Genomic DNA, 14,564 nt, shown 5'->3' with positions numbered 1-14,564 from the left:
ACTTATACTTATTAATGCTATATAGAATTATTTTTTGTTTATCTGTAAATATTTTTTACATCACTTCAGGGGGTAATGGTTTGTGCTAGTATATTGAATTTCCTGTTAGTCAAAACATGAATGATACAAACATTGAAGAGTGGTCGAAACGCGTCAACATTATGCTACTATGCCTCTTTGATATGTACATGGAATTGTATTGAAGATTTAATGCAGGATTCCAATGATTTTAAGAAAATCCAGCAGTACCTCCTTCACTTTGAACTACTTGCCGAAGCTGACAAGCCATCTGTGGATTTAAGCTTCACATAGTGAGGGAATATATTGGAATGAGCTTATTCTTATTTTTCTCTCTCTGAGTTAATATTGGTGGGCCAGGTACAGAATTTGCAGTTTGTCATCATTACATCTCCAACTTAAAGGTAGAGAAGGCATGGCATTTGCCAAAAATATAGTGGTTTCTTCAATCATCAGTAAATGGGCTGAGGAAAATCAGGACTTACAGGCTCAAATTGTAAAAGAAAAAAAAAAAAGAGGGCCACTGTTCTGTTATATGAAGACAGTTTATGAATACCCACCCACATGTATAATCAAATTAAAAAAAATGCAGCAGCTGCTTGCCACTCCCTCTGGCCTTACCCTTAGGTTGTCTTCAGATAGCTAATCTAGACTGTCTTTTGTTTGTCTTAGTTCATTTCGTCAATTAGAATAGGGATGAAAATCAAGAGTTGATATCTCAAACTTTAATCAATTGACAGTGGTCATTTAAAAATATGTTTGTGATATAAAAAACATTTTTTATATGCTAGTAACATATGTAGATTTGTGTAAGTATAGGATTGTCTCCCCTCCTCCCTCTTCATATTGCACTGCAAAGGTATCCCAATACATTATTGTGGATTTACCAGTAAAGAACTGCCCACAACACATATTACAAGGACGCCAGGGCCTACGCTGTGGAAATTGCATTGGGTAAGGCTTCTTTCACATTTCCGTTGTTTTGGAACCGTCACAATGCGTCGTTTTGGAGAAAAACCAAAGTTGCCCGGAGGATGCGTTTTTGCACTATAGACTTGCATTAGCTACGCATTGTGACATATGGCAATACGTTGCATGCGTCGTCCACTGGATGCGTCGGGTTTTGGCGGCCCATCGTTTTGAAAAAACGTTCAAGGGAATGTTTTTTTGTACGCTGCATCCTGCATCTTTAACTGCGCATGCCCGAGCGGAGATCTCTCTCTCCTCCCCGGGACTTTAGAATGGGCAGCGGATGCCTTGAAATACTGCGTCCGCTGCTCACGTTATGCACAAACTCACAAACGTACGTCGCGCTGACGCTTTGTGACGGCCCCGTACCGACGTAAATCTGAAAGAAGCCTAACTCGAGAGGTTTTTTGTTGCATAGTTACAAAATGTGCACAGTTCTTAATGTATGCTAATTGTATGGTAAAACTTTGTACCCTGATTATATAGTCCAGTACTAAATATTATAAAGTATTCTATATGATAACCATTAAAGGGGTGGTCTGAAATATACATTTATTTTAATCCAAAATGTCTATTTAAAGTCATAATCCAATCTCTTTTCTAATATACTTTAATTAAAAATTCTCTATCGTTCCCTCACTACTGTTTTATTTTGTTTTGTTTTTTAACCTTTTTCCTGTTTGATGATGCTGGAATGCTTTAATGAGTCGTCATTGCCGCAGCCTCTGCCCCAACCCTAAAATATAGCATCGTCAGTGATGTCCGTTTCGTGGGCTGGGCTAGTCCCTGCTCTACTGAGCATGCATTGGTTGTCAATTCCGACAGATGATCAATGGGATCCTGTAACTGTGCAATATTCTTCTCAGTGCGCAGTTACAGTTCGCTCCCTCACTGGCCCTGATGAGAAGTGACGAGCCGGGGTCGTGCTGTTCTCTGCTGGGTTTCCTCCTTACAATGCACACTGACAGTGCGCTCTCTTGTTGCTGGCTCATCACTTCTCATCAGAGCCGGCAAGTGAGTGAACTGTCACTGTGCATAAAAAATAATATTGGTCAGTGACAGGATCCTACTATGCATACATCAGAATTGACAACCGATGCATGCTCAGCAGATAAGGACTAGCCTGTCCCATGAAACAGATGTCACTGATTGTGACAGACATTTAGGATTAAAATGTCAGTTTTGGATCACACCTTTAAGTGTTTCTGTCCCATAGGTTCTCTGTTACAAATTATTGCAGATGTTTAGAACTTTACTGCTGTTCCGTCTATGAGCTAAATTCTTGAGACCTCAGTTGTATGAGCATAATAGGACTGATTTCCTAAAGCTGTCTATCTTTTAGAGAGTGCAAAATTATACTATACGATCTTAAAATGTGAAAAGGTTATTAAATTGGCTCATTCTATTAGATAAATATTGCACATCTATGAATTGGGTTATGGTATGTTAGTCCACTAGTATGCTAAATCGTGGTGCAATGTTGGGGCAAAGGAAGGCAATTTAGACTACCTGTATTCCCCTTTCTTCATCACTTCCAGAACTGGAAAACCTTGTATCAAGCACATAGTACATTTGGGACAAGGCATGTAAGATAATTTCTTGGGCTCAAATTAAGGCACAGTTCCAATACACGTTGCTCCGTAAATCAGCCCCATATGTTTGCTCATACACTCACATCCGCACATGTCCATCCGTGGACCTCTTAGTAAATAGACACAGCACCCCTATAAAACCACTGTTCCTGAAATTTGATTTCCCAGCATAAATATATTACATAACTGAAGCACCTTTCATTGCTGGGTTACATAAGCGGAGGTTGGGGAACCAAAGATACAGCTGGTGCTGGTACAGGTTCTACACGATGAGTTGTGAAATATCACGATCTTATGCCTTTATTTTTCACGCTGAGCGTTTTCTGATGGAAGAACGTTTCTACTTTTCTCTTGGAACCACTTTAAAATTAGCAAGCGGATTTGACCTAATAAAATAGTGTGGGGTTTGTACCATGAAATTAGGAATCCCTTCTTTGAAGCACATTGCATAAAATAAAGCTCTCCTGTGTGTCCCCGCTGCAGCATTGTAGCAGTATAAATAAAATGTACTTTCTGCCCTCGTCAGAGCCCCCTAAGCTCTTCCACTCTGAATTGCTGTTCTAACAGCTCCTAAATATAGCCAAGCTATACCAGCAGGCAGCGTAATGGCTTCAGAGCTGGAGGAGTTAACAGCATGCTACGCCTGATTAGCTAGCTAATGTGGAAGATATAAAAAGGGCCATGCTTATGCATAGCTTCTGTCATTGCGCCAGTTCAAGTACATTTTAGCTGGGAACAACACGCGAGTCGCCTCGGCTGATTGGGCTTTTTGGATTCAGCAGATGCCTGCTTTATTCCATTACTCTTCGACGCTCAGATTCTATTTTATTTGTATATTATATTTATTGTTCCAGAGATAATAACCTGGCAGGTTTTCAATTGAATAGTGCTGAGGTTTTAGCTGCGACTCGTAGAAATAATGCAAAATTGCATCCTCATAATGCCGTCTGCTGAAAGAAACCGCACACCCAATTGCCTCAATATTGTGCATGTTATTTGCACATAAGAAAAGGTTTGTGTGATTGACATGATGCTTGGAGACACTTACTCACACAGTATGATCACTGTAAGAAAGCACGGCTAATGGCTTCCTATCGGGGTCTGCGTCCCCTCTGCTTGGTGCCTATGATGCATCTAGATAAATGTCTGCATGGAACTGTGGAGATTTATTGTCATACATACCATTGTCATCGGACACTTTCTACCAAAGACAAGAATATTTATAGGGAACCTGTAGAAGTAAATGGGCACTGCTCAACTGATAAATAAAACACACGGTAAAAAATTCCACAAATGCACACAAATCACTGTATGTCCAATATAAGCCAATTAATTCTTTGATTATATGACCAACTAAATAACAAAAAAAAACTGTCCAAAGGTAAAAAGTGTCCTGGTCCCAGACCCAAATTGCACAAGAATGGATGCACATACATGCAAGAAAAAATATTTAATAGTTATTACCCTAGTTGAACTATACCTACATCTATGAATAACACCAAAATTAAAAAGAAACATTACGACATCAGCAGGTTACAAATCTATAATGAAGCTAGCTGGAGAAAGCAAAGTTTGGTGCCTATATGTGTATAATGCCAAGTGAGGAATACTATCTGGCGTGTTTCGCCATACCAAAAAGCTTCCTCAAGAGTAAGATGGTGAAGTCAAGTGACCTTTTATGTACATCACTGAATCTAGTTCCACCCCACCTACCAAAAAATACATAAAAAAACAGAATTTGGGGACATAAACATACAGATGTTAGCTGTCACCTGCCCTATCCATCACCAAGTCATCTTGATATCCATTTAATAAGTATCAACTGTCACCCAAATACTATCTACATGATAGAAAATAGTATGAAAATGAGGTGTGAACGCTGAGGTTCATAGGCGCTGAATATGCCTTTGAACTTACGGCTGATGCAGACAAATTGGTCCGATTTTGATGTGACAAAACAGCAGATTGCACTCGGACCAATGTTATTCTAAGGGGTCACTCACACTTCTAATGTTTTTACTCTGACAGAGTCTGTCTGAAGAAAAAAAAAAAAAATGCTGCATGGCCAAATTCGGATTCGATATTCGTTTCACACATGGTCATGCAAATCATTGAGTCCCTGGAAACCTTCAGACTGCACACGGATGGCATCTGAGTGCAGTCCAATTTCCACGGACTGACACAATGGAGACATTTTTTTCTCCATCTTCTCAGGCGAGAGATCTGGTCACACTGTCATCAAACTCTGATCAGAGTGTCATTTGCATAATCAGCCCGAAAAAATGCCAATACTATATAATATTCTGTTAAAACAGTGCAATGATGAGTACCAACACATCAACAGAATAAACTGCACTGATGCAGCAATAGCGTGTGTTGCTATCAGATTTGAGGCTCTCTCACACAAACGTATAACTCGGTCCAATGTTATACCATGGGGCAGTGCAGATCTGTGTTTTTTTCTCATGCCGATTCAGCATTGAAATCTATGGGTGCTTGGAAAACATTGGACTGCACTCGGATGTTATCCGAGTGCAGTCCGGTTCACGCAGACCCAGACAATGGAGAAGATGGAGAAATTCAGTATTCTGTCTTCTCCGCACCTGTGATGCAATTCTCTCATGCGGGAGAATCGGATCACGGTAAACTCATACTCATCCCAAACTCTGATCAGTGATTGAACCGAGTGTCATTACCATAATCGATCCTATTTTCTTGGAAGAGAGAATTATCACTGGTGTGAGCGACCTCTCAGTGTCGCTCCTAAAGGCTACTAGACACCGGTGCAGCACAAGTGGAACAAGTCCAAACAAAATAATACAAAATCTCATCTTATCGGTATATATCCTAAATTTATCATGGCAGATATAGCATTTATCTGATCTGCACATACTGTAGAAGAATTGATGCTGTTTTGAAGCCAAAGGGTGATCACACCAAATATCGATTTGATTTAGATTTCTCTTTTGTTCATTCAATTTGTATGTTTTCATTGATTAAAATACTTCTAGTTTTGAAAGCATTTATACTTTGCTGCATTTTTTTCACACCTGCCTAAAACTTTTTTGCAATATATGATGCCCATTCCACCCCCTAACTCCACCCTCCCAAAAAATAAATTAATCAATAATTTACTGTATATTGACCCCAAAGTGGTTACATTTATGAAAACGACCCATTTCTGCAAATTTGATCATTATTCAGCTACATTGCCATAAGAGTAAAGCCATTTCTGCATTCCTTAGTGCTAAGATAGGTCCTGTCTTGAAGAGCTTATTATTGCTTCATTATATTGCTGTTTTTGTTACTTATACCATTCGTTCGGTAGAGTCTATTGAGTGGTGTTATGGCGGACAATTTGGTATAGTGATATCTGACTGTGATTTATAATGATGAAGTGCATGTCTGAATTCACAGTGTACTAGTGTAAGAACCCAAGTCTACAACTGTGAACCATATGACAGACATTTTGACTGCTAAAATGTTGTTTGCTTTACTTTTCTAGGTAGTCTTGACAAATCAAATGACCACAAGAATTGGATCGAGTGAATCTCTGCTGGTACCAGCCTTGGGTATGATAGCATTTTCACCTGCAGCTCTATTTTACAGCATAACTTATTAATAGTATATAGTAATATTGGTGTCCCGATAGCACGGAATATTGTTCTTAACCAATCAAAGCCAAATAGATTTGGGTATGCTCAGCTTAAGGACTGACACATAATGATGTGTGCACAGGTCCTAGCCCGCAGCAGCAGGTCCGTATGGCCCCTCTGTGAGGCCAGGCATTCTTCCCTAGAAACAGCTTGTTGAAGAGAATGGTTCATACATTAGATCAGAAGCTATCAGCAGGTCAGAAGGAGACAGTTATATTATTCCTACTGTTCTTCTTAATACTGTAAAGAGAATATCATCAGGGTTTTGCTATGTGTTCTGAGAGTAGCAAGGTGTAGGAGCTGAGACCCTGATCCCAGTGATGTGTTACTTACCAGGCTGTGTGTTCCCGTTTCAATAAATTCACTGTTTAATCAGCAGGAGACTATCGCTTGCTGCCTTGTGTTTGCAAGTCCAACCATGCCCCCACCACTCATTATCAGCTCTCTGTCGATATACATTGCTGCACCTAATAAACTAAGTGATACATCATTGAAATCCGGGTCTCAGCTCTTACATAGTGCTGCTGTCAGATTACAGAGTGAAGACCTGCTGATCTATTCCCTTTAAGCATTACATTTTTTTTTTAAGACTCCCAAAGAGTTCTCGATGCCTTTCAATTTGGTGCACATTTTTATGTTTTGGCTTTTTATGAAGGGGCATTGCTCGCAGGATAATAATGCCAATCAATCCTCGTAACACCATCAAAACTAGCACTAGATAAAAAGGCCCATATCTCTGGAACCAGGATAAGAAAGAGCAGCATAGTGACATGATCCAGTGACAAGTCCTCTTTATGGTTCTGTAATGCCTATGTTCAAAATTGTAATCTAATGTGGATATTAGGCGACCTTTCCAATTAGATTACTAAATGCCACAAGGGCAACAAATTGCCTATTTGTCTCTATATAAACTATTTACATGCATTATTATTCATATGCAACAATAAAGATACTTGGAAGACGGCACATTATAAACCCAGTGTTCCTCTCTGAGGGTATGCATCATTCCAGTGTATCCTTAAGCGTATGGCCAGTAAAGGGTTAGCTTTTTGATAGCTGAGATCTGAATCCACGAGACAGATTGGGAAGGGCAGTGTTATTTGTGCTTAGGTAATTCCAAAGGGTTACTTAATTTTTCCTACAACCATATATCTATATGTACATATCACATATTAAAAAACCTAGTGATAGTGGTGCATCGTGACGTCCCAGGACACTTGCCTATCATAAACCACAGAGCCTCTCATAGACATGGTAAAGGACAGATAGAATGGCACTCACATCCGAATGCTTTCCGAGGAAACCAAGGACACTCTGTAGGCGTGAGAATCACTTCTCTCCGGCAGTATTTCACATTGTCCACAACATAGCACATGGAACATCAATATCAAGCATGCTTTCTCATCGTAAACACACTTCACCCTTGTCTGACATCATACAAAATTATAACACCGTTTTGGATTTCTTTGTAAAACGAGATGAATAAACCGTTGATCTGTCATGAACCTTCTTAAAGGGAACTTTTCACCATTAAAATTCAGTCCAGTCGGCAGGCATCATGTTATAGAGCAGGGTAGATTGAGGTATAGTTTTGTGAGAACAGATTCGATATAACTCATGTTTTAGTCATTTAACCCTCTCCTTTTTCTGGGATTTTTTTTTGCCCACTGGACTAGTCCGTTAGTGATTGACAACTCTGTGTGCACACTTATACAAAGACAACTGTCGGTCACTGATCGGACCGCCCACTGGGCCGAAATTCCCAGAAAGTACAGGTGTAAATATTGAAAACACAGCTTATATATATTTGTTACTAAGAGCAATGCTTTCAAAAGTGGGGATCATTTTAGACATGGAGCATAGCAGCAACAGAAAACCAAATAGTGCTCTGCCTCACTGCAGTTCCATTTATCAGAACCCTGGTACGGTTTAATTTACTAACAGCAAATTAGCAATGCCCTATTTTCATCTTCCTCGAGTAGTCCTATGAACAGGTCGAGCATGTTCACCTTCACACCTTTCAAGAGCGGGCTCTGCAGAATCCGGTTCCTGGTTTCCAGAGCCTTGTCAATTAAATCCCAAAAATCAGACTTTAAAGGGGGACTATTTTATTTTTTTTCACTATTGACCTAAGTACTAACAGATAGGTAATTACTAACTGCCTGCCTACACTCAGCAGCGCTGGCTCAAAGCGGTGAAAGTAAGCTCCTGCCCTCTATTCTGCTGCTTCACATCAACAGAGCAGCTCTTCCTCTTCCAGGCTGCTCTGTGGACAGGGAATTAATGCCAATGTAATGCTGATTGACAGCTGGCTCCCTGCTACATAACTGCTCGAAGCTGGCTGTCAGTAAACTAAGGGGCAGGTGACTGAGGGATCAGTGACCTGTCAGAAGCCATACTGATGAATACCTAATCAGAGCACCACATGAAGACCCCCACAGGCCACCCTGGAGCACGAGCATATGATTAACTCAAAACTGAAAATAAAGATCAAACAGCAACCACAAGACAGATTTCATCACCAGGTATCATTGTTATCAGTAGAACGGCGCCGACCTGACACTGTCTGTAGGTAACTGGGCACAACCCCGCTGACAGGTTCCCTTTAAAGTGGACCTGTCACCAGGTTAAAAGTTGCCAGTTTTTACTCTTATTTTATACTCTTGTTCTATTTTTTGTTTGTTTGTTTCCTAAATCTAGAGATATGGGCATTTTTATTTAGTCCTAATTTGTATGGTTTTTTCCAGTGCAAAGTGTAAGCACCATCCCACAGAGAATCCTTTGAGTAACCCCCTTAGTAAAGAAAAACATCCGGAATGCTCAGCGGAGCAGCAGGAATAAAATAAGAGCGAAAACTGGCCAGTTTTGACCCGGTGACAGGTGTTGTTTAATGCATGATTGCTAATTCCCTTTTTCAGAGCAACAATGTAGAATCCATAGTCTTGTTTAAAATAATACAGACAAAAATTAATAAAGAAAAACTGCAAATTGCAGCTATGGCTGGCTCTGTGTGCAGTTCTGTGTGCTTGTCCGCATAGTGCAGGTTCTAGGAGCGCTCTGCATTTACGTGCACTAGCCTGGCCCATGCTGCCAGTGTATTTTCACATGGCCCGTCAGTACACTAGTGTGTGCAGATGCTCCGGGTATTATTGGATCCATATGCTGTGTCTTGAGCACACATGTGCACAGTGACTGTAAGTGCATCCATCTAAACCGCCTTCCATAAAGCTTGCTTATTTATTGATGATACTGACATTGTCATGCATGTGACCTTCTTTGTAAAGTGCTTACATTTGCCAATATATTTTCGACAGATAGGCAAGTCTCTGCAGAACATAGTTATTCACAGTACATTCACAGTCACATTGGCCTCAGGGGTTTCCTTACTCACTGAATGACACTTTATTGACTAGGTAGAAGGCACAATCCCCACAGGAACCATTAATCTTGAGTCTCTTATTTAATTTGCCAAGAGTGGAAATCCTTTAATTATAAAAGCACTGGTTGCCTTGAGCTGACTACACCAATATGCAATACGAAAAATAGAATATTACTCTTCTAAACTAATTTTGACTGATTTCCACTTCTTTTTATGTGTATGTCTTTCTTGTGCAAATGATTATCAGCCATCTTTGAAATGTAAATCCCTTGACACCTTTATATCTTCTATCTGTTGCTGCATTCCTGACTACTTAGCACCTCATTTGCATGCAAATGAAAATGCTAAGTGCTATGGGAGTGACAGAGCATTTATGGAGCCACTGTCATCCCTTATTGTTTCTGTGCCTCTTTAGTTTTATTGATAGCTCTCTGTCTGATTTCTTTGCCTGGCACCTACCATTATCCAAACTGTGAGCTATCAATCAAGCTAAAGAGACTGGTACTAGTTTGGGAAACAATTTAGAGGCAGAGGCTTGTTAAATGCTATTCCAAGGCTAGAGCACCTAACTTTTAACAATAATCAGAGTAAAAGAGCTATGCTCAGACAAAGGCAAACCTACACAAATGCAAAATGACTGTTAATAAAATGGGACCATATATGCTGATAGGGTGCAGTAGGGTGGCAGTGCAGGATACTAAAGGTTCGGTCTCACCCATTCGCTATACTTTCTAAAAAGTACCGTACATCTTGTAGTCCAGAAGAAAGGGGGATTACTGTACTTTCTTTTATAACAACCATTGAATAACTAACATTCATGGCAACTTTTGATCAGTCTTTATGATGTTTTTCTTTTGCAATATGCTTCTTTTACAGGTGAGAGCTGGGGTCACGCAGCTAGCAATCGTATCATTCTTCACTGGGAGAGATTGCAGAGGTTAGACTTTGACGTACATTATATCTGCTAACCATTACTCCTCAGTGGAGATTTATGGAGCTAAGGTTCAGGCTGCATTAGTCATACAGTGTATTTTTTTCATAAATTACATATTTTATAGGGGTTTTGCAGTATATAGTGAAGACATAATGTCTTTACTGAATGGGACTAAAATGCAGCAGTATGGAAATGGCCAACACTGTGTCGGATATAAAAGGGTGCAAACACTATTGTGTAGACTTACTGTAAGCACTTACACCATTCTGTGTGGATTCTCATACATGACACAAGCATTCTTGCATATAGTGAAATTAGCCATCTCCTTTGATGCCCAGTCATAGACTGGTCTTCATACTAGTAGCAAAATGGCGTTGATAAGGGCCTTCCCATAGGCCCCCGTCTGTCATGGAAACATTTCAGAGATTTGCAATTACACCTTGAGGTGCCAATGGGCATCTTTTAAGACAGACAGTGTCAGGTTGGTGCTGTTATACTGATTACAATGATACCTGGTGATGAAATCCGTCTTGTGGTTGTTGTTTACTCTGTATTTGTAGTTTTCAGTTAATGAGATTCTTGTGCTCCGTGCTCTTGTGCTTTCAGAAATCTCATGCACACAGCCTGTTTTTTTTTTTCTCATCAGTACCATATTTTGTGCTTTGTTTGTTTTTTGCACAATGGAGCATGTCACTTCTTTCAGCGTTTTTTCAGCATTTTTCACCCATTGAAATGAATTGGTGGTGAAAAAACACTGAAAAAACGCACCAAGAATGCTGCGGTTTTTGTGCCAAAACCTGATTCTTTAGAATAGCATGCCAAAACCACATAAAAACGCAGCAAAAATTGCAAGAAAACCAAGGAAAACCTGCTTTTTTTTTTCTGCAGCTTCTTTCCTGCCAAGAGTTCAGGTTTTGCTGCAGAAAAAATACACTGCAAAAACGCCTAGCGTGAGCTTACCCATATAGTTTTGTTAAAGAAAATGTTTTTTTTTCTTTCTCTGCCAAAATGGCACTTGCGCAGTAGTATCTATCGGAGTGCTATAGATGCTACTGTGCAGGCACCATTTTGTTTGAAAAAAAAAAAAGTTCTTAAACTATGTCTGAATAAAACGAAAATATGCATATTATCCCCCGTATCTTGCTTTAGCGCAGGTGCTGTCGCTTCCTTTTTTTTCAAACCATATTATATTCAGCATTTAAAATAAGGGGCAGGTCACTGAGGGATCATAGGGATATGTCATAAGCCATACAGATGAATATATAAGTAGAGCACCACATAAAGCCCCCCATAGGCCGCCCCGGGGCACAAGAATCTCATTAACTGAAAACTACAAATGTAGATTAAGCAACAACCACAAGACAGATCACCCCAGGTATCATTTTAATCAGTATAATGGTGCCCATCTGATACAGTCTGTAGTTTTGTCGGCACAATCATGCTGAAAGGTTCATTTTAAGAGGGCCCCACCTCAGCAATGAATCGTTTAAATGATTAAATGTATCTGTCAAATATTGACAGTGGCTTCTAAGTGGCTCAACAGCTGCAACCAGAGCTGGTGCCAATCGCTGCTGTTAGGCAGGTTTTGGCTGTGGAACACATCTTTCAACCTGCCATGTATGGAGCAAAATCAGCTCCTGAGCCCCTACCCTACATACGGACCTGACGTGGGATGTACATGTATGTCACTTGTCGTAAATCAGTTCATACCAAGTAGGGAACCTTTCAAAAAGGATTATAGAGCCATTCTGACAAGGATATTCATAGTAAGAACACTATCCTTATCGGGTGATGTACCAGATGATGGTTGCAACACCCAGTCCACAGCAACGGAGAGATTGTTGGTTGTGAATGACAAATTGTTTGTACACAGAGCAAATACAAGATTTTACATAGGTTCATGACTGTATATAGACAAAGATCCGTAGTGATTAGTAAATGAAAACACAGAAATGAAGAAATATCATAAAAGGCTAGTGCACATGATTCTATACATAGTGCGAGAGTAAGGTAAGGCAGGGTACACGTCTGCATTTGGGAATTTCTTTTGTTTGTTCCTGTACATTAAAAGGCAAATAGAATTTATGTCCAAAACGAATCACTTGCAAACAGAAGCAGATGGATCCTCTTGATTATTTTGGAGAGTCTTTTCTTTGTGTCAGTTTTTAGAACAAAATGTTCTGCATGATATTTGTTCTGTACCAAAAACCTGACCCATAACAGACACAGATGAACTGCATATTAGTCAGTGGGGGCCCTTCTGCTTCCGTTTTCATCCGTTATGCAGCTGCTCTTTTTTGGACATAAATTCCATTTGCTTGTTCCTAAAAAAAAAAACGAAAAGAATTCTGGGCCATAGAAAGCAAGTTTTTCACTGCTTTTTTGTAACATGATCTAGAACATTGGTATTTCATACTCATCTCATGTCGCTTCATTCAGTATTTACAGTTAGGTCCAGAAATACTTGGACAGTGACAGAATCTTTGTGATTTGGGGTCTGTGTGCCGCTATTTTTTATTTACAATGAAACAACTGAGATGTAATTGAAGTGTAGACTTTCAGGTTTAATTAAAGGGGTTGAACAAAAATATCCTGTGAAACGTTTAGGAATTGCAGCCATTTCTCTACAAAGCCTCCTCAAAAGTATTTGAACAAATTAAGTCTGAAGTCTGGAAGCCATGGACATCACCAAACACTGGGTTTCCTCCTTTGTGAAGCTTTGCCTTCTTTACTACAGCTGATTTCAGTTGCTGCTTGTTTGTGGGCCTTTCTGCCTTAAGTTTTGTCTTCAGCATGTCAAATGCATACTCGATGGGGTTGAGATCTGCCGTTTGACTCAGCCATTACAGACTATTCCACTTCTTTGCCTTAAACTCATGGTTTGCTTTCTCAGTATGTTTTGGGTCATTGTCCATCTGTCCTGTGACGCGCCATCCAATCAACCTTGGTGCATTTAGATGAATCTGAACAGAAAGTATAGCCCTGTACACTTCAGAATTCATCCGTCTGTTTCTGTCTTCTGTCACATGTGATGCAGTGACCCCTGTTACAGCTAGGGGGCGCTGTATGTGCTCCCCAGGACACGCATGGAGGCGTAATGGGGATAGTGAAACAGTGTCCGACATTGTGGTGAATGGCCGGCATGTGTCGCAGAGGAGGAGGTCTTCTGCGCTGTAAGCCTTCCTAGATATGGGGAGCTTCATCCTGCAATGCAACCCAGAGTATTTTGTCTTTGGTGCATCTGGGTCCGGGTTGCGGGTAGCTATGAGAGATGGGAGGGCCTGGCTACCCACATACCTCACCACTGGGTGAGGGTGCTCACTGTACCCCTTTTTCCTGCGGGAAGTGCAGGTGTTTGAGGACCTGCAGTGATGTCAGGATCACGTGACCAGCCAATGTGATCCATACCTCACCTGTGGGTGTGGTTACAAGGTACATAATGTGACCTGGGTGTGGGTCACATGCTCCTGTATGGTCTCTGAGTGTGGACCTGAATGGTCTATGCTGGAAGGTCCTGGAGAGCCTTTGTGTTGGGAGTGTCATCCCCCTGAAGAGCATTTGGTGGGGCTTTGGACCTAGTGGCTTGGGGTGTTGGGCAGACATCCTGAATAGCACCCGGACAGGTCAGATGCATTTGTGCTGGACGGTCCCAGGTGGGATGGACGTCCTGAAGAGCACAGTGTGATCGTGGTCCTGGATGGTCTGTGTTGGAAGCTCCTGTGAGTGGAGTCTTCCTGGAGCACCTGAGACCGTGCGTGGACCTGGACTGTCTGTGTTGGGGAAGCTATTGTACTTCAGTGGGTCTGGACTGACTGAGGTATGCCTGCCAGGCAAGTTGGTGATTCCCGTGAGGCAGTTTTCCCAGAAGACAGGACTGACAAGGAGTCAGCGTGAGGAGCGGAGCTCCTGGAAGGTAACCCCGGACAAGGTGATTGTAATGTACTGTAATTACGGCAGAGAAGTGTATCTGCCATATGAACTGTTCGGCGTACGGTCACCCATGGTAACTGGACGAA

General features: G+C 40.9%; 1 protein-coding gene across 3 annotated transcripts in view; it reads left to right on the top strand.

Moving 5' to 3' along the window:
- RAD51C (RAD51 paralog C) overlaps window positions 1-14,564 on the top strand; it is an 82,432-nt gene that overhangs the window by 50,443 nt on the left and 17,425 nt on the right. For 2 of the 3 annotated variants that reach the window (XM_077296343.1, XM_077296344.1), the window contains exons 6-7: window positions 6,085-6,151; window positions 10,491-10,551. In XM_077296343.1, coding sequence (XP_077152458.1) covers window positions 6,085-6,151; window positions 10,491-10,551 — 128 coding nt within the window. The remainder of the gene's footprint in view (window positions 1-6,084; window positions 6,152-10,490; window positions 10,552-14,564) is intronic. The other variant, XM_077296345.1, reaches the window with a different exon arrangement.

This window comes from Ranitomeya variabilis, chromosome 3 (assembly GCF_051348905.1).
Source record: "Ranitomeya variabilis isolate aRanVar5 chromosome 3, aRanVar5.hap1, whole genome shotgun sequence".
Classification (NCBI taxonomy): Eukaryota; Metazoa; Chordata; class Amphibia; order Anura; family Dendrobatidae; genus Ranitomeya; species Ranitomeya variabilis.
The sequence above is the reverse complement of the archived record's forward strand: the minus strand, read 5'-3'. Positions and strand labels throughout refer to the sequence as shown.